This window comes from Tauraco erythrolophus, chromosome Z (genome assembly GCF_009769465.1).
Source record: "Tauraco erythrolophus isolate bTauEry1 chromosome Z, bTauEry1.pri, whole genome shotgun sequence".
Taxonomy (NCBI): domain Eukaryota; kingdom Metazoa; phylum Chordata; class Aves; order Musophagiformes; family Musophagidae; genus Tauraco; species Tauraco erythrolophus.
Window position 1 is genome coordinate 33,369,402 of NC_141496.1, and position 18,019 is coordinate 33,387,420.

Here is an 18,019-nt window from a genome sequence, read left to right on the forward strand (position 1 = left end):
AAACCCCTGGGCACCAAGCTCATTTCTCAATCCCACAGTGTTCCACGACATATTTTGAAAATATTACTTCTCCACCCAATTAGTTTCAGAGTCTTTTTAACACCATTTTCCCTATAATTTGACAAAAAAAAAAAAAAGAAAAGATGACCCTTGGAGGAGAAGGCACATGGCGAAGCAGCCAAAATGCTCAACTTCTCCCTCACCACATGCAGAGAGGCATTCCTTGCCTCCTCCTTTTACCCCACAGTACCTGGTACAGGGAGATGGCAATACCTTACTCTGTCATTGGCGTTCAGAGAAGTTAACACTCTTCAGGGCGAGGGATTCCACCTCTGCTCTGCTGCAGCCTTCGGAAGCTGCCACAGGCAGCGGATGGGCATCGCTTGCTGGGAAACAAAAGGATGACAGCACTCGCAAGGGCTTGGCGAATGGTCTCATTCAAAGCTTTTCATTCACTGATAGGAAATGACATTATTAGTTTCGCCATAGACTGGGGCGTCTGTGTGCTCGTATGTCGTCAACCGCTTCCCTTTCTGCCATTCTGCCTCCTGCCCTTGTCTCCAGCTGAACCTGGCGGCTGCTTGCTGCATGGAAGTGGCAGCCACAGGAACATGCCCTTTTGAGTGCCACCCAGCTGGAGGCAGGTGTTTCCTACCTGCCTTGTGATGGCAATGATCAACAACAATGACCAAAAGCTGTCTCAAAAGCGGGTGCAACAAAGCTCAGCAGGAGGAGAAAGGGATTTTAAGTACCTGGAAGAGCATTTAGCAGGCTGAGGAAGAAAGGCCTTAAGCTCCACTTGATGGCGATACTGTTGAGTCACAGAATCACAGAATCAGAGAATGTTAAGGATTGGAAGAGACCTCAAAGGATCATCTAGTCCAATCCCCCTGCCGGAGCAGGACCACTTAGATCAGATCACACAAGAACGCGTCCAGGCGGGTTTTGAACATCTCCAGAGAAGGAGACTCCACAACCTCTCTGGGCAGCCTGTTCCAGTGTTCTGTTACCCTTACTGGGAAGAAGTTCTTCCTCACATTTAAGCAGAACCTCCTATGTTCCAGCTTATATCCATTTCCCCTTGTCCTATCATTGGATGCCAGTGAGAAGAGCCTGGCTCCATCCTCATGACAGTCACCCTTTCCATATTTATAAACATTAATGAGGTCCCCCCTCAGTCTCCTCTTCTCCAAGCTAAAGAGACCCAGCTCCCTCAGCCGTTCCTCATAAGGGTTTGCTGCTTTTTATCACACAGTTTACATAAGCACCAGGATACCCTGTGGGCCTGAATGCTGCCTTATCTCTTGTTACTTGCTCTGAAGAAAAATAACACCTCTCCCACAGTCCTAGCGTCAGCTAAGGATGTCTCTCTCCCCAGCAGTACTATGCTGAATGTACCCCTGCACAAGAATCTATGCAATCTCCTACCTTGTTCCTAGAAGAGATCACAGAGATGTATTTTAAAAAATCTTTCTCTGCTTAAGCTCCTTGCCATTTTGCTTCCCTTTTGGATTAGCCATCCAGTTGACAGCTCTGCTACAGCACAGTGTTCGAAAAGGCAGATGCAGTTTCCACTTTGGACTCTGTCATTCAATGAACTTATCTGTGCCAGAGTCTTCCCCCTTGTACAGTCACCAAGAGTCCTGCTGGAAAGGTGTGATTGGCACTTCTGACTTTTATGGCCAGAAGCAGCTGCCATTAGCCGCAATTCATGCCTGCCAGAGCTTCTGGCTGGAATTAGTTGAGCCAGAGTCAGAGCTCTGACTGTCTATAGTCAGAGGCTTTGCATTAAAGGAACCAGCCTAACTCAGACACTCTTTGCCCGGGTTAAGCCTAGGTTAGTGTCGTGGGTTAGGCTGCTCCAGCAACCAAACCCACACAGCCAGTCACTCACCCTCCCCCACCCCCAAGAATGAGGGAGAGAATTAAAGGAGAAACAGGAAACCCTTGGGTTGAGATAAGAACAATTTCATACAGATAAGTAATACACAGTGTAGGTGCTCACCACCCCCTCTTATCCACAGCCCGTCTTATCCCGAAGCTGCAATCCCGGACGAATGCGAGGCCCCGAAATAGAGAGGGGCAGAAAGAGAGAGAGTACTCCGAGAGTGGGAGTACTGGGAGAGAGAGGGGGAAAAAAAAGCAATAGAGCAAAAGCGCAGCAAGTGCAAAAGAGCAAAAGCGGCGAAAGAGCCAAAGCACAAAAGCCCTTCTGTCCGGCTGACCCTCACTTTTATGCCGGGCATGACGCTGCATGATATGGAATACTAATTGGCCAGTTTGGCCCTCAATCTTAAGTTCCACCACAAATCACAAGGGGAATCGTGGCCCCCTTGTCCTGGCTGTGCTCCCCCCTTATCCCGCCGTGCTTCTGCACTCCGGCACACTGAAAAGTCCTTGGAGTCTCACGTCCAACCACAAACATCAGTTGCTATCAACATTCTTCTCAGAGCGAGCCTGAGTAAAACCGAAACACAGATCTCTTCTAGCTGTTAAAAAGAAGAGCTGACTGTGTCCCAGCTAAAACCAGGACAGTATCCACCCCTTATTCCATACCATGCACGTCATGCTCAAACCTTACATATATACTATTCCCTTAGCCATGGGTCATCCCTCCAAAATGTGTCTTCATCTGTTGTAGCAGTCTCTCAGGGCAGGAAAGACGATGTGGAATTCGCTCAGTCAGTAGAATGGATGACATGTAGTCTTTGTTGCGTGTGGTGTCTGGAGCTCGTAGCTGGCGTATCTGGCCGCCGTGTGCAGGTTGAAGATGTTGATCTCGAAGAAGTTGCTGCGTGTTTGGAATCAGTTCTGGTTCTGTCAAAGTTCATTCTTCATTAACCTGGATGGTTCTTAATATAATGGCATTAGTACAATGTGACAACCATAGCAATGATGGTATGCAGGGACAGGGTTATTCAGCAATTAATATCACACAATTCAATTCATTTTATTGTCTATCAGAAAACCCCACAGTGGTAATTCTCAGCAGATCGCCTCTCTCCTGAGGATCTGTACCACGTGCCCAGTGTGCCACTCGTGCAGCCAAGGAACAATAATGATTTCCAGGTATAGGAGTTAAAAACACGCCAGGATCCCAGCATCCTTCTGCCTTGTCCTCACTGAGTAAAATCCCATCTCCCTCCGTGAGAGAGACTCGCCACATATTCCGTTTCTGACTCCTCCGGGCGTCTGGAGTATTTTTTCTTTTAAATTTGCCAATTCAGTGGCAGACCAGGGGACAGTTGGCACAGTGGTGTGAGTTTCTTCATCGTTACCAGCAGCAGTTTCGGTCTTAACTAAAGGTCTTGAAGGAAATGGCTGAGAGTTGGGGTCGCGGGTGCCCATGACTTCACGGCCACCACCATCACTGCGAACGTCCCCGTCCCACATCTCGGTGTCCGTGTAATGAACTGACGGACAGATTTGTTCCACCGAAACAGAGGATTGTTTTTCCAGCAACTGCTTCTCTCTGCGCTGCACTGCAGCGAGCAGAGTTTTAAGGTGGTCCACCGCAGTTTTAAGGTGGTCCGCTTCACTTCTAAAATGATCATTTTTCGTTGCGAGTTCATCATTTTCAATCAAAAGTTTATCATTTTCAATCATAAGGTTAACATTTTCAATCATGTTTATCATTTTCAATCATGAGGTTAACATTTTCAATCACAAATTTATCATTTTCAATCAAAAGTTTATCATTTTTAATCATAAGTTTAACATTTTTAATCATAAGTTTATCATTTTCTATCAAAAGTTTATCATTTTCTATCAAAAGTTTATCATTTTCAATCAAAAGTTTAACATTTTCAATCATAAATTTATCATTTTCTATCAAATTTTATCAACCTGGCTTCCCAGATTTTAAAGGCCGGTGACGATCTCACTGTCGCACTCCCGGTTTTAAAGGAACACGCTCCACACCAGCCATTCCTTCGGCTTCACCGCCCCCACCCGCGCCCCCGTCTGCCCCGGCCGGGCTCGGCCCCGCCCCGCCCCGCGCTCTGAGCCCCGCCCACTCGCCGGCCCCGCGCCGGCCCCGCCCCGCGCAGGCGCAGTGTGCCCCGCCCCGCGCCGCGCGCGCCCCTCTCCTTCCCGCCGCTGGCACCGGCCGGCAGCGGCTCTGAGGGACGGAAAAATCCCGTTTTGCTCCACTGCAGCCGCCTGCCCAGCCCGCCCGGCAGCAGAAACCCCGGAGAGGGACCTGCAGAGCAGCGGTCGAGCGTATCGAAGGGCGGAGGGTGGAATCTCCGTGGGCAGCCTCGCGGCTGCGGCTCGGAGCGTCCAGCTCTCCTCAGCTCCATCGCCCCGTGCAGGCCGAGGGCGGGCACCCAGGGAAAGAACGGGGAACAGGTGCCACCCCCGCTGCCAGGCTGGCCAGATGCTTTGCCAGACACTTCACGCTGGGCTGTCTGTGGCTGCAGAGGGAGGACAAGGCTCCCACAGCGTCAGACCAGGTCCCATTCTCCTTGGTTGCAGGAAAAGGAATCAGGAGCATTGCCCAAAAGAGAAACAAAAGTGACACTGGCATTTTTTAGGACACCGATATGGAAATAACAGTCAGGCATTGCAACACATCAAATAGTTTAGCAAAATACTGATATTGGTGACATTAGGGCCGCTTAACCTGAGGAGGAGCACGTAAGTAGCCATGTAGAGCCACAAAGACAAGGAGAACTGTTAATGGAACCCCAAAGAAGATAACAGGGACTGTTAACGACCATCTGGTCACCATAAACAGGTGCTTGTTTTGCCAGACGGTAGGCAAGTTTGTGGAGGAGAGACCCCGCTTGCACCCAGCGCTGCAATAAACACACCCGCTGTAGAACTCTCCGGGATTACGGAGTTTGTTTCCGTGCATCCATTTGGCCTCCCAGCTGGGATCCTCTGTCCGGCAGCAGGACCTGCTGAGGATGAGACTCCTCTGGGCGCCCCCGAGATTTCTCAGGAGGATCCCCAACTCACTCAGATCACCACAGGGACGGACAAGGACCATCATCGGCCGACCAGGTATGTTTTAATTTAGTAAGGGGATACCTGTAAGGCGTGAGGAGATGTCCTACGTGAGGTAAAGAGCTGTGGTGCTCACCCCGGGAAACGTAGGGTCTGGGGTTTGAGTCCCCATAATGGGTCTGGGGTTTGAGTCCCCATAATGGGTCTGGGGTTTGAGTCCCCATAAGAGTCTGGGGTTTGAGTCCCCATAAAGGGTCTGGGGTTTGAGTCCCCATAAAGGTTTGGGGTTTGAGTCTCCATCATACGGTAACTGGGTACGTTCTGTACCGCGGCTAATGGCAACTCGAGTTGTGTGCAGCGCTGCCATAATCGTTGCCATCTATTGTAAAATCTGGTCCCGTGTATTTCGGAAAGTTTATACATCCAGAGTTCCTACCATCGGGGTATCTGACAAGGCCTTTGATGTCTGTATGGGTTTGCTGGGCCAGCCCTGAAGTGTAGGATCGTGTGATTGTGCTGCTGAATCACCGAGTGAGTGTTGGAGTGAGTGAGACGCAGCCCGGCAGTGGAGCGAATGCGGAGTCGGACCCGTGGTTCCGTGTTCTCTGCCAGGAGAGCGGCTGGAGAGGAACGAAGCGCTCGACATTTCGGTTCTGACGTTGAAGTTGTGCTCTCGGATCTCACGATTTTGGGTTTGTGCTCTCGGATCTTGCAATTTCAGTAATTTTGATAAGGTAAAAATGTACGTGTGCGTCAGGGAGTGAGACGTGCTGTTGCGCACGAAGTGGGTGCGCAGTCTGATCCGCGGTTCTTTTCTCCCGCGAGGGAAACAGCCAGAGACGGACGAAGCGAGTGACAAATTAGAAACTGTGTCATTACACACGCGAGCATTGGGATTTTCATGCAACCTCACATACGTTTTGGGTGCTTTGATGGTAAACAGAATGTTTAGGTGTGGTTGAAAAGGAGAAACGGAGTAAGTGTTGTATGTTGGTGTAGCGAAAAGCTGGAAAACGGGTCTAACTGGGATTGAACATTCAGGCTACTAGGTATTTTGTGGGAACTTGGAAGGTGTAAAGAATCGATAAGAGCCGCACAAGAGCGCCGCTGGTACACGGGAGGAAATAGAGGGGGAAGTAGCGTTGAAACCGTCCGGCGTGTGGCACAAACAAGTGCCCACCTGCCGTGTCACTTAAAATGGAATTTTAATACTTTATTGCAATTGATGCTGTTTCTCAGAAGAAATTATAAGTGGAATGAGGTGGTATATGCTGATAAGTTTTTCACTTCAAGAAATCATCCTGAGTGGCAAAAGGCACGTGGTATAAATTTGACCACTCAGGACCACCCGTTTTGGCATTAAAAAAAGGATAAAAATAAGCAAAACAAAAAAATTGAAAAATGCCGTTCAGCAAGCAGCATTGAAAAGGCGTGTTTGAAGTGTTGTGGTGAGACAGAAAATTTAGAATTAACGGCTGCTCCCCGATAAAGATGGGCAGACGCTGATAACAATGGTATTGAGAACGTGCAAATGATGACAAGGACGGCGGCAAAAGAAGCTGGGAAGAGCTGCCCAGTGGGACTTGTAACCAGCCAGAGGTGGTGTTCTCCATGTGATGATGTGCGAGAGGAGAACAAAGTGGTGTCCAGGGTGACAGAGGAAAGCACAAGGACAGAAACTGCGGGCGAGCCTGTTCGCTGCTGCCCCAGAGAGAAGAAGGACACTTTACAAGAAACGCCCCTAGAGGAAGCAGTCGAGAATGTGTTCGTCGACCCTCGGGTAATGCCCCGATTGGGCAGAATCAGTGTGTGTTGTGGCAAATTTACTGGTGATGGGAAATTGTAATTTTGAATGAAATCGAATCAAAACCTTGGGGCCTGGAAGTAAACTGTTGGTGTTGTGGGGGCGGCCGGGCGAGTTGGAAAGCTTTCTTTTGAAACTATTAAAATGTAGGATTGGATGGATTTTTTTGCCTTCCTGAGGCTCCTAGATGACTACTGGAAAGAAATCTGTTGAAAGGATTCAGTGCTGGTCAAGCTTTGACACCTGTAGAGGGTGATTTTTTAACGGTAAGGGGAGCTACTGGCCAGAGTGAAAAGGCAAATTCCTAAAACCTCTTAAATCCAAATCAGGGAAACAATTTGGGATACACACATTTTTATATGTGCCGAACTTGCTAAAACCTCTGTTAGGGCAAGACCTATTGGAACAAGTGAAAGTGGAAATAAAATTTAAGAAAGGAAAAATCAGACTCAAACCAGGGGCACGGCCTGTAAAAATGAGGCAATATCCCCTTGGGACAGAAGATAGGGAAGGCATTCGACCAGTAATCGACCGGTTTATGAACTATCGGCTGTTAACAGAGGGTGAATCGGAATAGAACTCTCCCGTTCTACTGGTCAAGAAGTCAGATGGTAATTATGGAATAGTACAGGATCTCAGGGCTATTAATAGAATTTTGAAGATATGCATCCTGTCGTGGCAAACCTGTAACTAAATTAGTGCCTGAACTGGCTTGGTTTGCCGTACTGGACCTAAAAGATTCCTTCTTTTGCCTCCTTTGAGCCCAGAAAGCCAGTTACTGTTTGCATTCAAATGGGAAAAGCCAGGCTCTGGAAAAAGACACAACTAACACGGACTGTGTCCTGCTAAAATTCCTTGGACTTAATGGCTATCGAGTGTCTCCACAGAAGGTCCAAGTAGCCCAATGGCCAGTAATTTACCTTGGATACAAGATAACCGTGGCCAGCGGACCCTGGGAATGAGGAAGGAGGCTGTTTGTACCCTGGGAACAACAAGGAAGGAGGCTGTTTATACCCTGGGGAACAATGAGGAAGGGGGCTGTTTGTACCCTGGGGAACAATGAGGAAGGAGGCTGCTTGTACCCTGGGAACAACAAGGAAGGAGGCTGCTTGTACCCTGGGAACAACAAGGAAGGAGGCTGCTTGTACCCTGGGAACAACAAGGAAGGAGACTCTTTGTCAGAGCCCTCGGCCGCAGCCAGCCACAGAACTCCGCACGTTCTCAGGAATGATGGGATGGTGTCGCCCATGGATGTGTAATTACGGACTCCTGGTAGAACCGCTTTTGGCAGCATTAGAGGTGAAGGGAGGGCACTGCCTCTCGCCACAAAGGTTCCTTAAATATCAGGCTGTCCTGGTGGAGCAGGATGATGTGGAAATAGTGGTCACTAACATTGTCAATCCAGCATCTTTCCGTAGTGGGATCGTGGAGGAACCAGTATCACATGACTGCTTGGAAACGATGGAAGCAGTCTATTCCAGTCAACCCGATCTGATAGAGGAGCCGCTGGAAGATGCTGAAGATTCCTGGGACATGGAATTCTGCACTCCAGAATTCTGCACTCCAGATGGGCCACGAGATGCTGAAGATTCCTGGGACAACCGCAGCCGTGGGGCAGCCATGGGGCACTTGTGGGGCCAGTTGTGGGTCTCACCCGGCAGCAGTGGCTCCTCCTGTTCCACCGTCGCTGCCATCGCTGCGGGCTGGGTCATGTGACCGCATCTGGAGGTGGTGTGCTAATTACCCAAAGTCTACCTCTGTTAAGTCTTTCTCTCAGCAGCATTCTCACTATCATTGCTGGTGAAACTCCCCCTCCCTTGGAAACGATTGTTGTAGTCCACCAAGAACAGCAACTGAGGCAGCAGCAATCATTTAAACTCTGCCTTAGAGGTTGATCAAACCTCACTGCGAGTCCCAGCTGCGTGTTTTTAGAGAAGGCAGCAACTGAGGCCTGGCCCCTCCATCTCCTCAGGCAATGTCCTAGTTTAGTTCCCCTTGCATCTGTAGCAACAGAAGGCGATAGAGGATGACGCTCCTGAGCCATCCAGTGGAAGAGGGTGTTAACCAGCCAGGGAAGGTAACAGAGGCCAAGGCCACCTCTCTCTAATACACTTTCTCCTTCGCATTGCCTGCAGTGACCCTGCCCTGCACACGAGACAACACAAATAAACACTGCTAGTGAGAGTTGGTTTGAAGATCCAGTCTGTCCTGATCCTTGCCAACTATCACTTGTATTCTTAACATTGCAACTGTATTAAGTTGGTATGGAGCTGAGTCAGGTCATAGTCAGTCTGTCAACGCTGGAAGCAATCTTGAAACTCACCTGAACAGCATTGTTTTCATGTTAGTTGTGGCATTGCAACTCCTGTGCTCTCTTCCCAGACTGGCAACACATCCTGCTTTTTAAATGACATATTCCATCTCACAGTAAGTTGTGTGCCGAAACTCACTGGACCCCTCTCTCCACTGATTACAAATACCTGTCCTCTTAGACAGAAAACATCTGGAAGTTGTTAAGCATACAATTCCTTTGATTGTGTGGCAAAACTGCTGGTGGTTTTAAAGCAAAGCAAAGATGATACTCGAGTGTAGTTGTGTCATGACAGACCTGCACTGCACTCTACCAACCATGCCACGTGAGCAGAGACAGCAACAGACCAGCACTGCACTTTTTTCTTTTTTCTACAGTAATGCCAATCACCAGATAGTAGTGGGCTTACGTCAAACTCTTACCCTCAATACTTCAGATTTCCCAACACTGGAGAAGTACATAGTATCTTCCACAGAAAAACAGGATGCAAATTTTTTTATTCCATCAAGGAGTGATTACAAAAAACAGTACACAGGTAAAAATCGGATTCTGCCAGTAACAAACATTCAGTAAACATTTTATTTAAATGCAGATAATCACAACATTCAGATACAAGAATGCTCAGCCTGGACATTTTGACTGTGAAACTAGGGACTATATTATGATTATAATCATAACACACTGATTACAATCAATATTTGAGGACAGTTTAGCAAATGGAAAACTCAAAAAAACTAATAGCCACTCCAAAACTTATGAAAAGACCAATTCAGACCAGTTTCTGAAAACTTTCTTGCCCTCCATCATCCAAAATTTTTGGTTTTTTAATATATATATAGTTTCATAAGATAAAAGTCGCCCAGGAGAATCAAAGGCTTTTTGTTAAGACCCTCACCTGGTTTATGGTCATACTTGCTCTTCTGTCCCTTTCTTTAAGGCCTGAGATCTTTCTTTTATCTCTAAACTCCCAAGTCTGTAAGACACACAATACTCCATATTTCTGTAAGTCTTTTTCAATACTCACCTACAGAAGTCCTTAAACACGTCTGCAAATGCTGTATCTTTCCTACCTGGCTGCTTCTAAGGTCATCTTTGGCTGTCGCCTCTGCTACACTTACAGACCTCCACTGAGGTGGGCAACACCCAGAAACCTCATCTTGTCAGCGCTGCTGTACAGCTGTCTTACAGAACTTACAGTACACATCAAGTAGGCAGAACTCTTAAGTTTCAGGTAAAAGTATCTTGTTGTGATCCATTATTCCACAGCCCAAATGAAACCAAAGTAATTTGCAAAAGACAAGATACCTCAGGACAAAAGAGCTGTGTTTGTTAACTACTTTCACAATTGTGGGAAGCTGAACTGTTTCATGAGCATTACAGAAAGGGCCATCTGCTTTCTGACCCCATAGCTATCAGCAACAGAAAAAGAAGCACTGCCACAAAAAAAAAAAAGCAGAACCAACTCCATGTTTACAAGCAGAAGGTTTTTTTCACAAGGAAGGACACTTTATAAAGCTTTAGTAAAGTTGCTGTTTCATTCCTTCCACTTTTCCCTTTTCACAGGAAGGCACACATGTACATACACACACACAGATATCCCCCTTTGAACTGGAGTCAGCTTACACTGAAGTTAAACATTGAGTAACCACTCTTACACTGTTAAATGAAATGTCCATCTTAAAGCCAAGCATCAAAAGGGCTGGCAGAAGAGTTTGCGTAGCCTTGGTTTAAGCTTGAAGTTCTAAACATCCGTCATCTCCATCTGGATCTGTCCTTTCAGCTTTAAACAACAAGGAGTATTTGGGACTCTACAACATTTGAAAATGCAGTTCTTACATTGAGATTTTTAAGTTTATCAGGCAAGGGAATACATCTTCATCAGCGCCTCCTTGACTTTCATGTTGTACAATGTGGACAATGGAGCACATTCCATCATGGAGCGTTAAGAAATGTTGGGAGTGATACAGAGTAAGCTGCTCGACTAATGTAAGTCTTTTTTTTTTTTTTTTTAAAGGTTGTATTTGTCTAGTAGCTCCATTATGGGTAAAAATCACCTGCCGGCAAATAAATACTTTAAGAAGTTCATCTTCATTGCACCAAGGTTTAGATGCATCACCATTCACTCCATAAATATTGAAGGCCAAGACTAATTGCCTTCACACTACGCAGGCACCGTTCCCTGGGATTCAGTGACATCATATGTGCCGATATCCACATGAACAGAAGAGCCAAAATAAGATAGTGGTTTTCACAACAGCTTCAGCAAGAATTCATAGGATGCATTGATTATGCCCCAGGACAGCACAGAACGGTGGTAATTCAGGTGGGCTCCTCTGAAAAGGTGGATCAGTTTTCTATCACGTTCCAGCCAGATCTTCAGGAAGACTTTTGAGAAGGACTGAAATTCACCACCAATCTGAGCTTGCATGCGGGTTTTTACAACATTCACTGGGAAAAACAGGAATCCCAGCATGGCACCCAACAGGCCTCCACAGATAAAGTCATTGACCAAATGAGTGCTGTAAGAGGTTGCTTCAGGCAGACACTGTTTGATAGGTCCCCGTAGGCCAAAGAAGAGTGCATTACTGGGTCCGTTTCGGAGCAGAATAGGCACCAATCCCCGATAATATTCTCTCATCCCATAGACTTTCAGTACCTTGAAAGCTTGGTAAGTGTTTGTGAATTTATCGTGGTGTTTGTAGTCCTGAAGCAAAGTCTGAACTCGCTCAAAAGGTGTAAGAACAGCTTCCGTGGTCCCTGCAAGCACCGCTGCCATGCTGCGAGTGAAGAGTTCGGGAGCACTTGTGTGGCTATGGAGAAGAGAGGAGAAATCTTCATACAGGCCAAACATTAGAGCCAGTGTTGTTGTTTTCTGCATTAATGGAGGAAGGATGCCACGATAGAGATTTCTAATTCCATCCTTCTGCAGCTGATGTACTGCATCCTTTGTTTTCAAACCATACAACTGCTGTCGAAAGAGGACCTTCTGGATGGGAAAAGTGACTGCTATATTTGTGAAGGCCGCACAGTAGCCACAAAGATAATGTTTACCAGAGGTAGTCATTATGTCATTGCTTAGGTATTCCTTTGAATTCGTTGGGGCAGAACCCTCTGAATCCATCATACTGTTTTTCTTACTGTAGTATATCTCAGTTCTCCTTCTCTGCATCAAAACAGAAAAGAACAAACATGAGCAGACCTGCAGGTGACCCTGCAGCTTTTTTCACACTAGTGGATCATTCAAACAGCACCTACCTCAAACAGTATCTTATGTCTGAGGAAAGCCCATAAAATTTGAAGGCAAAAAGTGACAAATGCCAGATCCGATGGATGTTGCATGCACTGTTTTCTACTCAAGTCTTAGAGGCCTGAAAAAGTGGCAGTTTTTCCTTTCTGTACATTTTCAAATTAAAATAGAAATAAATTGGGAAGAAAACTGAGGTATGAACTTCTCAAGTGCTACCTTACAGCTGACAAGAGCAGGCTCACACATTAGATTCACCTGTTCAACACAATAATGAATTGAATTCAAGAAATTCAAACACTGAAAGGTCTACTCTCACACTAATAAAACACACATTGGCAGCACAGTGGTGATAGGGACACAAGAGGGTCTAAGGAAAAAAAGAAATAAAATACATGCAGTAGCATTACAAATTCTGATGATTCCCCTTTGTCTTTCCCTGTGGCAGAAAACAACAGATAATTTGACTATCAATTTGTCGTGGTTTAACCCAGCCAGCAACTAAGCACCCCACAGCCACTCGTTCACTCTTCATGCCACTACCCACTCCCACCACCCCCTCACTGTTCCCCCACTCTGCCCCTTCCCAGTGGGATGGTAGGGAGAATCAGAAGGGTAAAAGTGAGAAAGAAATTCATGGGTTGAGATAAAATCAGCTTAAGTATTAAAAAGAAATTAAAAAAAAAAAAAACCTGAAAGGGGCAAAAAACACAGAGAAAAGAAAATAAACCCCAAGAAAAGCAGGAGATGCAAATGAAAACAAGTGCTCACCACCAACCAATGAACGCCCAGCCAGTCCCTGAGCAGCAGCCACCCGCCAACATCCCCCCACTGTTATTGCTGAGCACAACGTATGTTGTCGGGTATCCCTTTGGCCAGTCGGGGCCAGCTGTCCCAGCTGTACCCGCTCCCAGCTCCTTGTGCACCCCTGCCTGCTCACTCAGCAGCAGGGTCGGGAACAGAAGAGGCCTTCGCTCTGTGCCAGCACTGCCCAGCAAGCACCAAGACATCCCTGTGTTATCAACATTGTTTGATGTTCGTCACAAATCCGAAACAGAGCCCTACGCAGCCTACTGTAACAAAAATTAACACCATCCCAGCCAAAACTAGTACACTATTGTAATCACAGGCTTAAATTAAACTACAATAACACTTCTAACACAGTTTTGAAAATTTCTGAAAGTTCCAGTTAATTAACCTGCAGTCTCAACTGCAGAGAAAGACAGCATCTTGAACCCACACTTGATCTTAATGTTCTGTTGAGAAGTTCAAGACTTTGAGCTTGGCTAAATCTGTGGTACCGAAGGACACACAGAGACAGTTCTATGAAATAAAGCAGAGAAGTACTGAAGTAATCCTTACCAGGCAACATTTGTTTGTCATGTAAAATGGGATTACTTATCCAATAATTATAAAAAGCTGGTTTTGCAGCTGATCTGAGTCCTAACTTCCATTACAGCACAGCTTGAGTTAAGTCAGAAACCATCAAGTGAGGCTGGTGGTGGTTTGTGAACTTGAGATACTCCCTGATTTCAAAACGGTATTTGGAGCTAATCCCCCTCCTTGGCATGAGGAACGGTTTCTCAAGGTGTGGCCACTACAGGCTGTTACATGAAGGGCGCATGGCAGAGGCAATACAGAAACAACCAGGATTGCTTGAAGCAACCTGACGGATGGTTTTGACCAAGTACACAATTTATTTTTAAAACAAAACACATATATACCTGGCTTGGCTTTTCCCCTACACTTACATACTGTTTAATCCTTTAAGGTCTGTCAAGTGAAAATGCCACCTAAGTAATTCACAAAGATGAAGTGTTTCTGTCAATATGAGAAGTAACATCAGAGACAGGGATTCATATTACATGGCTTATACGCCACTTTATATATGCGGCAGTTTAGAGTATTATTCAGATTACTGTAGTTCTACTTGCATATACTAAAAAAAGCCACAGCTGCAGATACACTGGTCTCAGACAGGGGACAGTGGGTCATGCTAATTCAACTAACACAGTGTGGAAAAGTCTCACCAGAAACAACACCGTTAAGGAGATGATGCAAAAGGGTTTCGACAACTAGTCATTTATATGGGTGGCAGCTGCCTGCAGCCAAAACATATTTTTTCCCTCAAAAGAAACTTGTAATAAATAAAATGAAACAAAACCTTTAGTTTGGTTTCAGAAGCTACGTGCTCCTTTTGATGTAACCATTGGATCTGTCCAGTAGGGAAGCACCGACGACTGCAGTGATCCTTACATAAGGAAGTCATCATGGTCCTGAATCGCGAACTCCCAAGAGCCAGGCACAAGAAGTCCTCCCAGAAGTGCTTATGACAGAACTCTTGCTTTCAGACCTAATTTGTAAGGCCTGTGCTACCTACACATACTAGAGCACAGCAGCCACTTTGTCAGAATTCAACATAAAAGAAAGAGTTCTCAAAAACAGAGTAAAAGTTTTGGATCAACGGCATTGCCTATACACGCAAACCCCTGAACTGCTGCAACATCCCATTATACACAGAAGTTCCCTCAACCCAGGAGCTGAATGCAGAGTGCTCTGAGGAAGGGGGCACAAGTGATCCTTTTTGACATCATGTTCCCTGATCCAAGGTCTGTACCTCAGGTGCCTGCCACTGTCACCATCTTGTGCTATGCACATCTAGTGCTTCTAAAGAAGGACTTAAACCCATTTACCTTGGCCTTCAAAATGCTGGCGTGGGACCTACTAGGTCAGAAAAACACAAGGCAGAGAACGAAGAAAAGGACATTTGTCATCTGATATTGCATTACATCTCTGTAGTTGTAATACTGGTACGAGATCGCAGTGTTTCCTGTCATCCCGACTGCTATGGAACCAACGTGCTACCTCGGAAGTCCTCCTGGTTCAATCACAGTTTAAGATTATTCTGGGAACTGAATCTTGTTCAAATGGCAAATCAGAGCAATGCTACCAACTCACACTCTTTTGCCATCAACTATGGTATCTATTCACCATAAACAATTAGCCAAATCCTGAAGGCATGCAGGTGCGTCTGTTAAGGTGGAATGTTTACGGATTCATTCATTTGTTTCTCCAGCCAGTCGCCTACTGCTGTAACACACACCAGGTTACCAGAGCTCGGGGCTCACCAGCCCAGGGCTCCTCGCCACGGCCCCACGGGAAGCACCGAGCCCCTCCCGAAGCAACGCACGTCCCGACTCACTGCATTCTGTGCGCGGGGCTTCCTGCGGCCGTGCTGCCCGAGCAAACGCGTCGGTCCGGTGCCGCTGAGGAGACCTCAGTCCTTCCAGCAGCGCCGGCAGGGCCGCCCGGCCACGTCGACGGTGTGCCGGGGACGCTCGGGAGCGATCGCAGCCCCTCCGGGGCACGACAGCAGGCGACCTGAAAGCGAACAGCCAAGAACGAGTCAAGAACGCGGCACAAGCGCGAAAGAGGAGGCCGCGCCGGGACGGCAGGAGACAACACCCGCCCCTCCCGCGCGGGCGGCGGAGCGGCCACCAGCGCGCCGCCCTCCCGGGCCGGCACCGGGGCCTGGAGCGCTGCCCGGCTCCCCGGCAGCCCTCGGCCCCAGCAGGCGGGCGGGCGCCCGCGGGCCGGGCTCGCGCTCAAGGTCAGGCCGGCGCAGCGCGGGGCGGCGGCTGCGGCCCGCTCCCGGCGGAACCGCGCCCGCCCGCCTCCGCCCTGGCGCGCCTGCGCGGCCGCCGCGCCGCGCCGCGCCGGGCCGGGCCGGGCCGAGCCGAGCCGGGCTCCGCGACACACCGCCGGGCCGAGGCGCGGGCGGCGCGCTCTGCCTCAGGACGCACCTGCGGCTGTTGCCATGGCAGCGGCGGGGCGGGAGGGGAGGGGAGGGGAGGGGAGGAGAAGGGACGGGACGGGACACGAGCCTCCGCCGGCGGCGCGGCCCCGCCGCCTCTGCCGTGCGCGCGCCGGCGTGTGACGCAGCCACGCCGCCTGACGCAAGGCGGGACGTGAAGGGAGGGCGAAGGAACTGGGCGCGCCTCTCCTTCACGTGACCCAGGGGAAGGGCGGTGGCGGCGCTACCCCCTCTCCGCGCAGCCAATAAGGCAGCGGCGCGGGGCGCGCGCACGAGCCGGGGGCGGGGCGCTGGCCCCGCCGGGCGGGTCGGGTTTGGGGCTCAGGCAGTCACGCCGGAGCGGGGTGCAGCGGAGGTGAGCGCTGGGCTCGGGAGCGATGGGCTGGGCAGCCTGCGGGCGCGGGGTCCCGAGCGGCGGCAGCGCTGGCTGCGGGCTCTGCCGCCGGGGCTGGAGCCCCGCCTCCCGCCGCGCTGCCCGGTGCCTCGGCGTCTGTGCTGGAGAAAGCTGCGGCGTCTCGTTTGGGTCCGCGCCTCGCGTGTGCCCCGCTGGTAGGGAGGTGGGAGCACCGGGCGAGGCCTCTCCGCGCAGCTCTCGGCTCGCCGGGTAGGGCGCCGGGCCGCAGCCCTGCCCGGGAGCGCTCCCGGGCAGCCCCGTGCGAGCCCTGAGCGCCGGCAGGGCAGGGGGCGGCGGGGCCGGCAGAGGCGCCTCTGCTGCCCTGCCTCTCGCTGCGGGAACCCCGGAGCGCTCGGGGAGAAAGCCGGGAAAAAGCCGCCGAGCGCGGCGGGTGAGCGGCGGCAGGGCGTCCGCTGCCGGCGGGAGGCTCGGCAGATCTTGTTTTCTGATTTCTCCTTTCTCCGGCTTCCCACGCTTGCCCGGGTTTGTGCCGACCCCTCGGCCCTGTGCGTAGAGACGCGAGAAGCTGCTTTAGGATCAGGTGCCGCTTCTCAGAGGGCTGCTCCTGAGGAGAGGACCGCAGGCGTTTCTGCACGGCAGAACGTCGCCCGGAGAACACCCGGCTGATGGCAGGCTGCCTACGGGCACTGCGCTGGGGCGGCTCCCAGGCTCTCGAGGACTCGGGCGCTCGGTCCCCGAGGGCTGCAGGGCCAGTGCGAAGCGTCAGCGAGGCCTCCTCGGCGTCCTCTGGGCAAGGCGGCATCTTCTCCTCTTGCCTGGGCGTGACGTCGGTATTGCCTCTCGCTGGGGAAGTGTTGGAAGACACAAAGCACTGAGAGAGTCTGTAGTTGTGTTGTTTTGCTGTTGTGGGGTTTCGTTAGTAGTTTGTTAGTAAATAACAATGGCTTGTTTTTATTTTAGTATTTGTGCTGCTACCACAAAGTTTAATGGTAAGGCTTATTACAATTCAACCCATAATGGTAAGCCTGCAAGAAGAAGGGGGACAGCAAGGAGAAAATGCTGAGCGGTTTGCCTGCTTGAAAGAGTGTGACACTAAGTTTTCCCCCGAATTTCTGTTCAAAACCCTTCCTCTTCCAGTGTCAGCATCCGGTTTCCATGACATTGTGATGCTTATCCATGGGTGCTAGATGTCATGGCAGGGGAGAGGCTCAGAGCTACTGAGTCCTGCAGACCCTAGTTGTGAGGGACCTGGCACCACAGTCACAAGACCATCCTTCCCAGCAGACTGCATGGAGTGCTGCCGCGGAAGTGTGGCAGCAAATCTGCATTTCTTCCAGCAAAGCTAAAGTGGGAGATTCCCCACTCGGTTCCAGGTGTTGTGTAGGACCCTAGGACAAACTTGAAACTTAGCTTCAAGGCAAGCCTGTGTTTTCCTTAGCAGATTCCCTCATGATGGCTGCAGGATAGCTGGAAGTCACACTGACTTCAAGGAGGAGTAAAATTCCCCACGTTTGGTCAAAGGCTACCATTGAAAGCATGAA

The 18,019-nt window shown here is 49.4% G+C and overlaps 1 protein-coding gene across 3 annotated transcripts; it reads right to left on the bottom strand.

Moving 5' to 3' along the window:
* Nucleotides 1-9,543: 9,543 nt before the first annotated feature.
* Nucleotides 9,544-15,584, bottom strand: SLC25A51 (solute carrier family 25 member 51). 3 transcript variants are annotated; one of them, XM_086629628.1, is made up of 3 exons: nt 15,512-15,551; nt 12,321-12,433; nt 9,544-12,228 (listed from the first exon to the last, which is right to left on the bottom strand). In XM_086629628.1, the coding sequence occupies exons 2-3, from the start codon at nt 12,402-12,404 to the stop codon at nt 11,314-11,316; spliced, it is 999 nt and encodes a 332-aa protein (XP_086485754.1). In that variant the 5' UTR covers nt 12,405-12,433; nt 15,512-15,551; the 3' UTR covers nt 9,544-11,313. The 3 variants fall into 3 exon arrangements, with proteins under 3 accessions (XP_086485754.1, XP_086485753.1, XP_086485755.1); XM_086629627.1 differs by having other exon boundaries at nt 12,321-12,458; nt 15,512-15,529; XM_086629629.1 differs by lacking the exon at nt 12,321-12,433 and having other exon boundaries at nt 15,512-15,584.
* Nucleotides 15,585-18,019: the final 2,435 nt, after the last annotated feature.

What these genes read in the sequence shown, in the direction of transcription:
- SLC25A51 (XM_086629628.1), bottom strand. Translation starts at nt 12,404, where the DNA reads ATGCAACATCCATCGGATCTGGCATTTGTCACTTTTTGCCTTCAAATT. An exon ending in GACATAAGATACTGTTTGAG is followed by an intron (nt 12,229 to 12,320) that starts GTAGGTGCTGTT and finishes GTTTTGATGCAG; the next exon opens with AGAAGGAGAACTGAGATATA.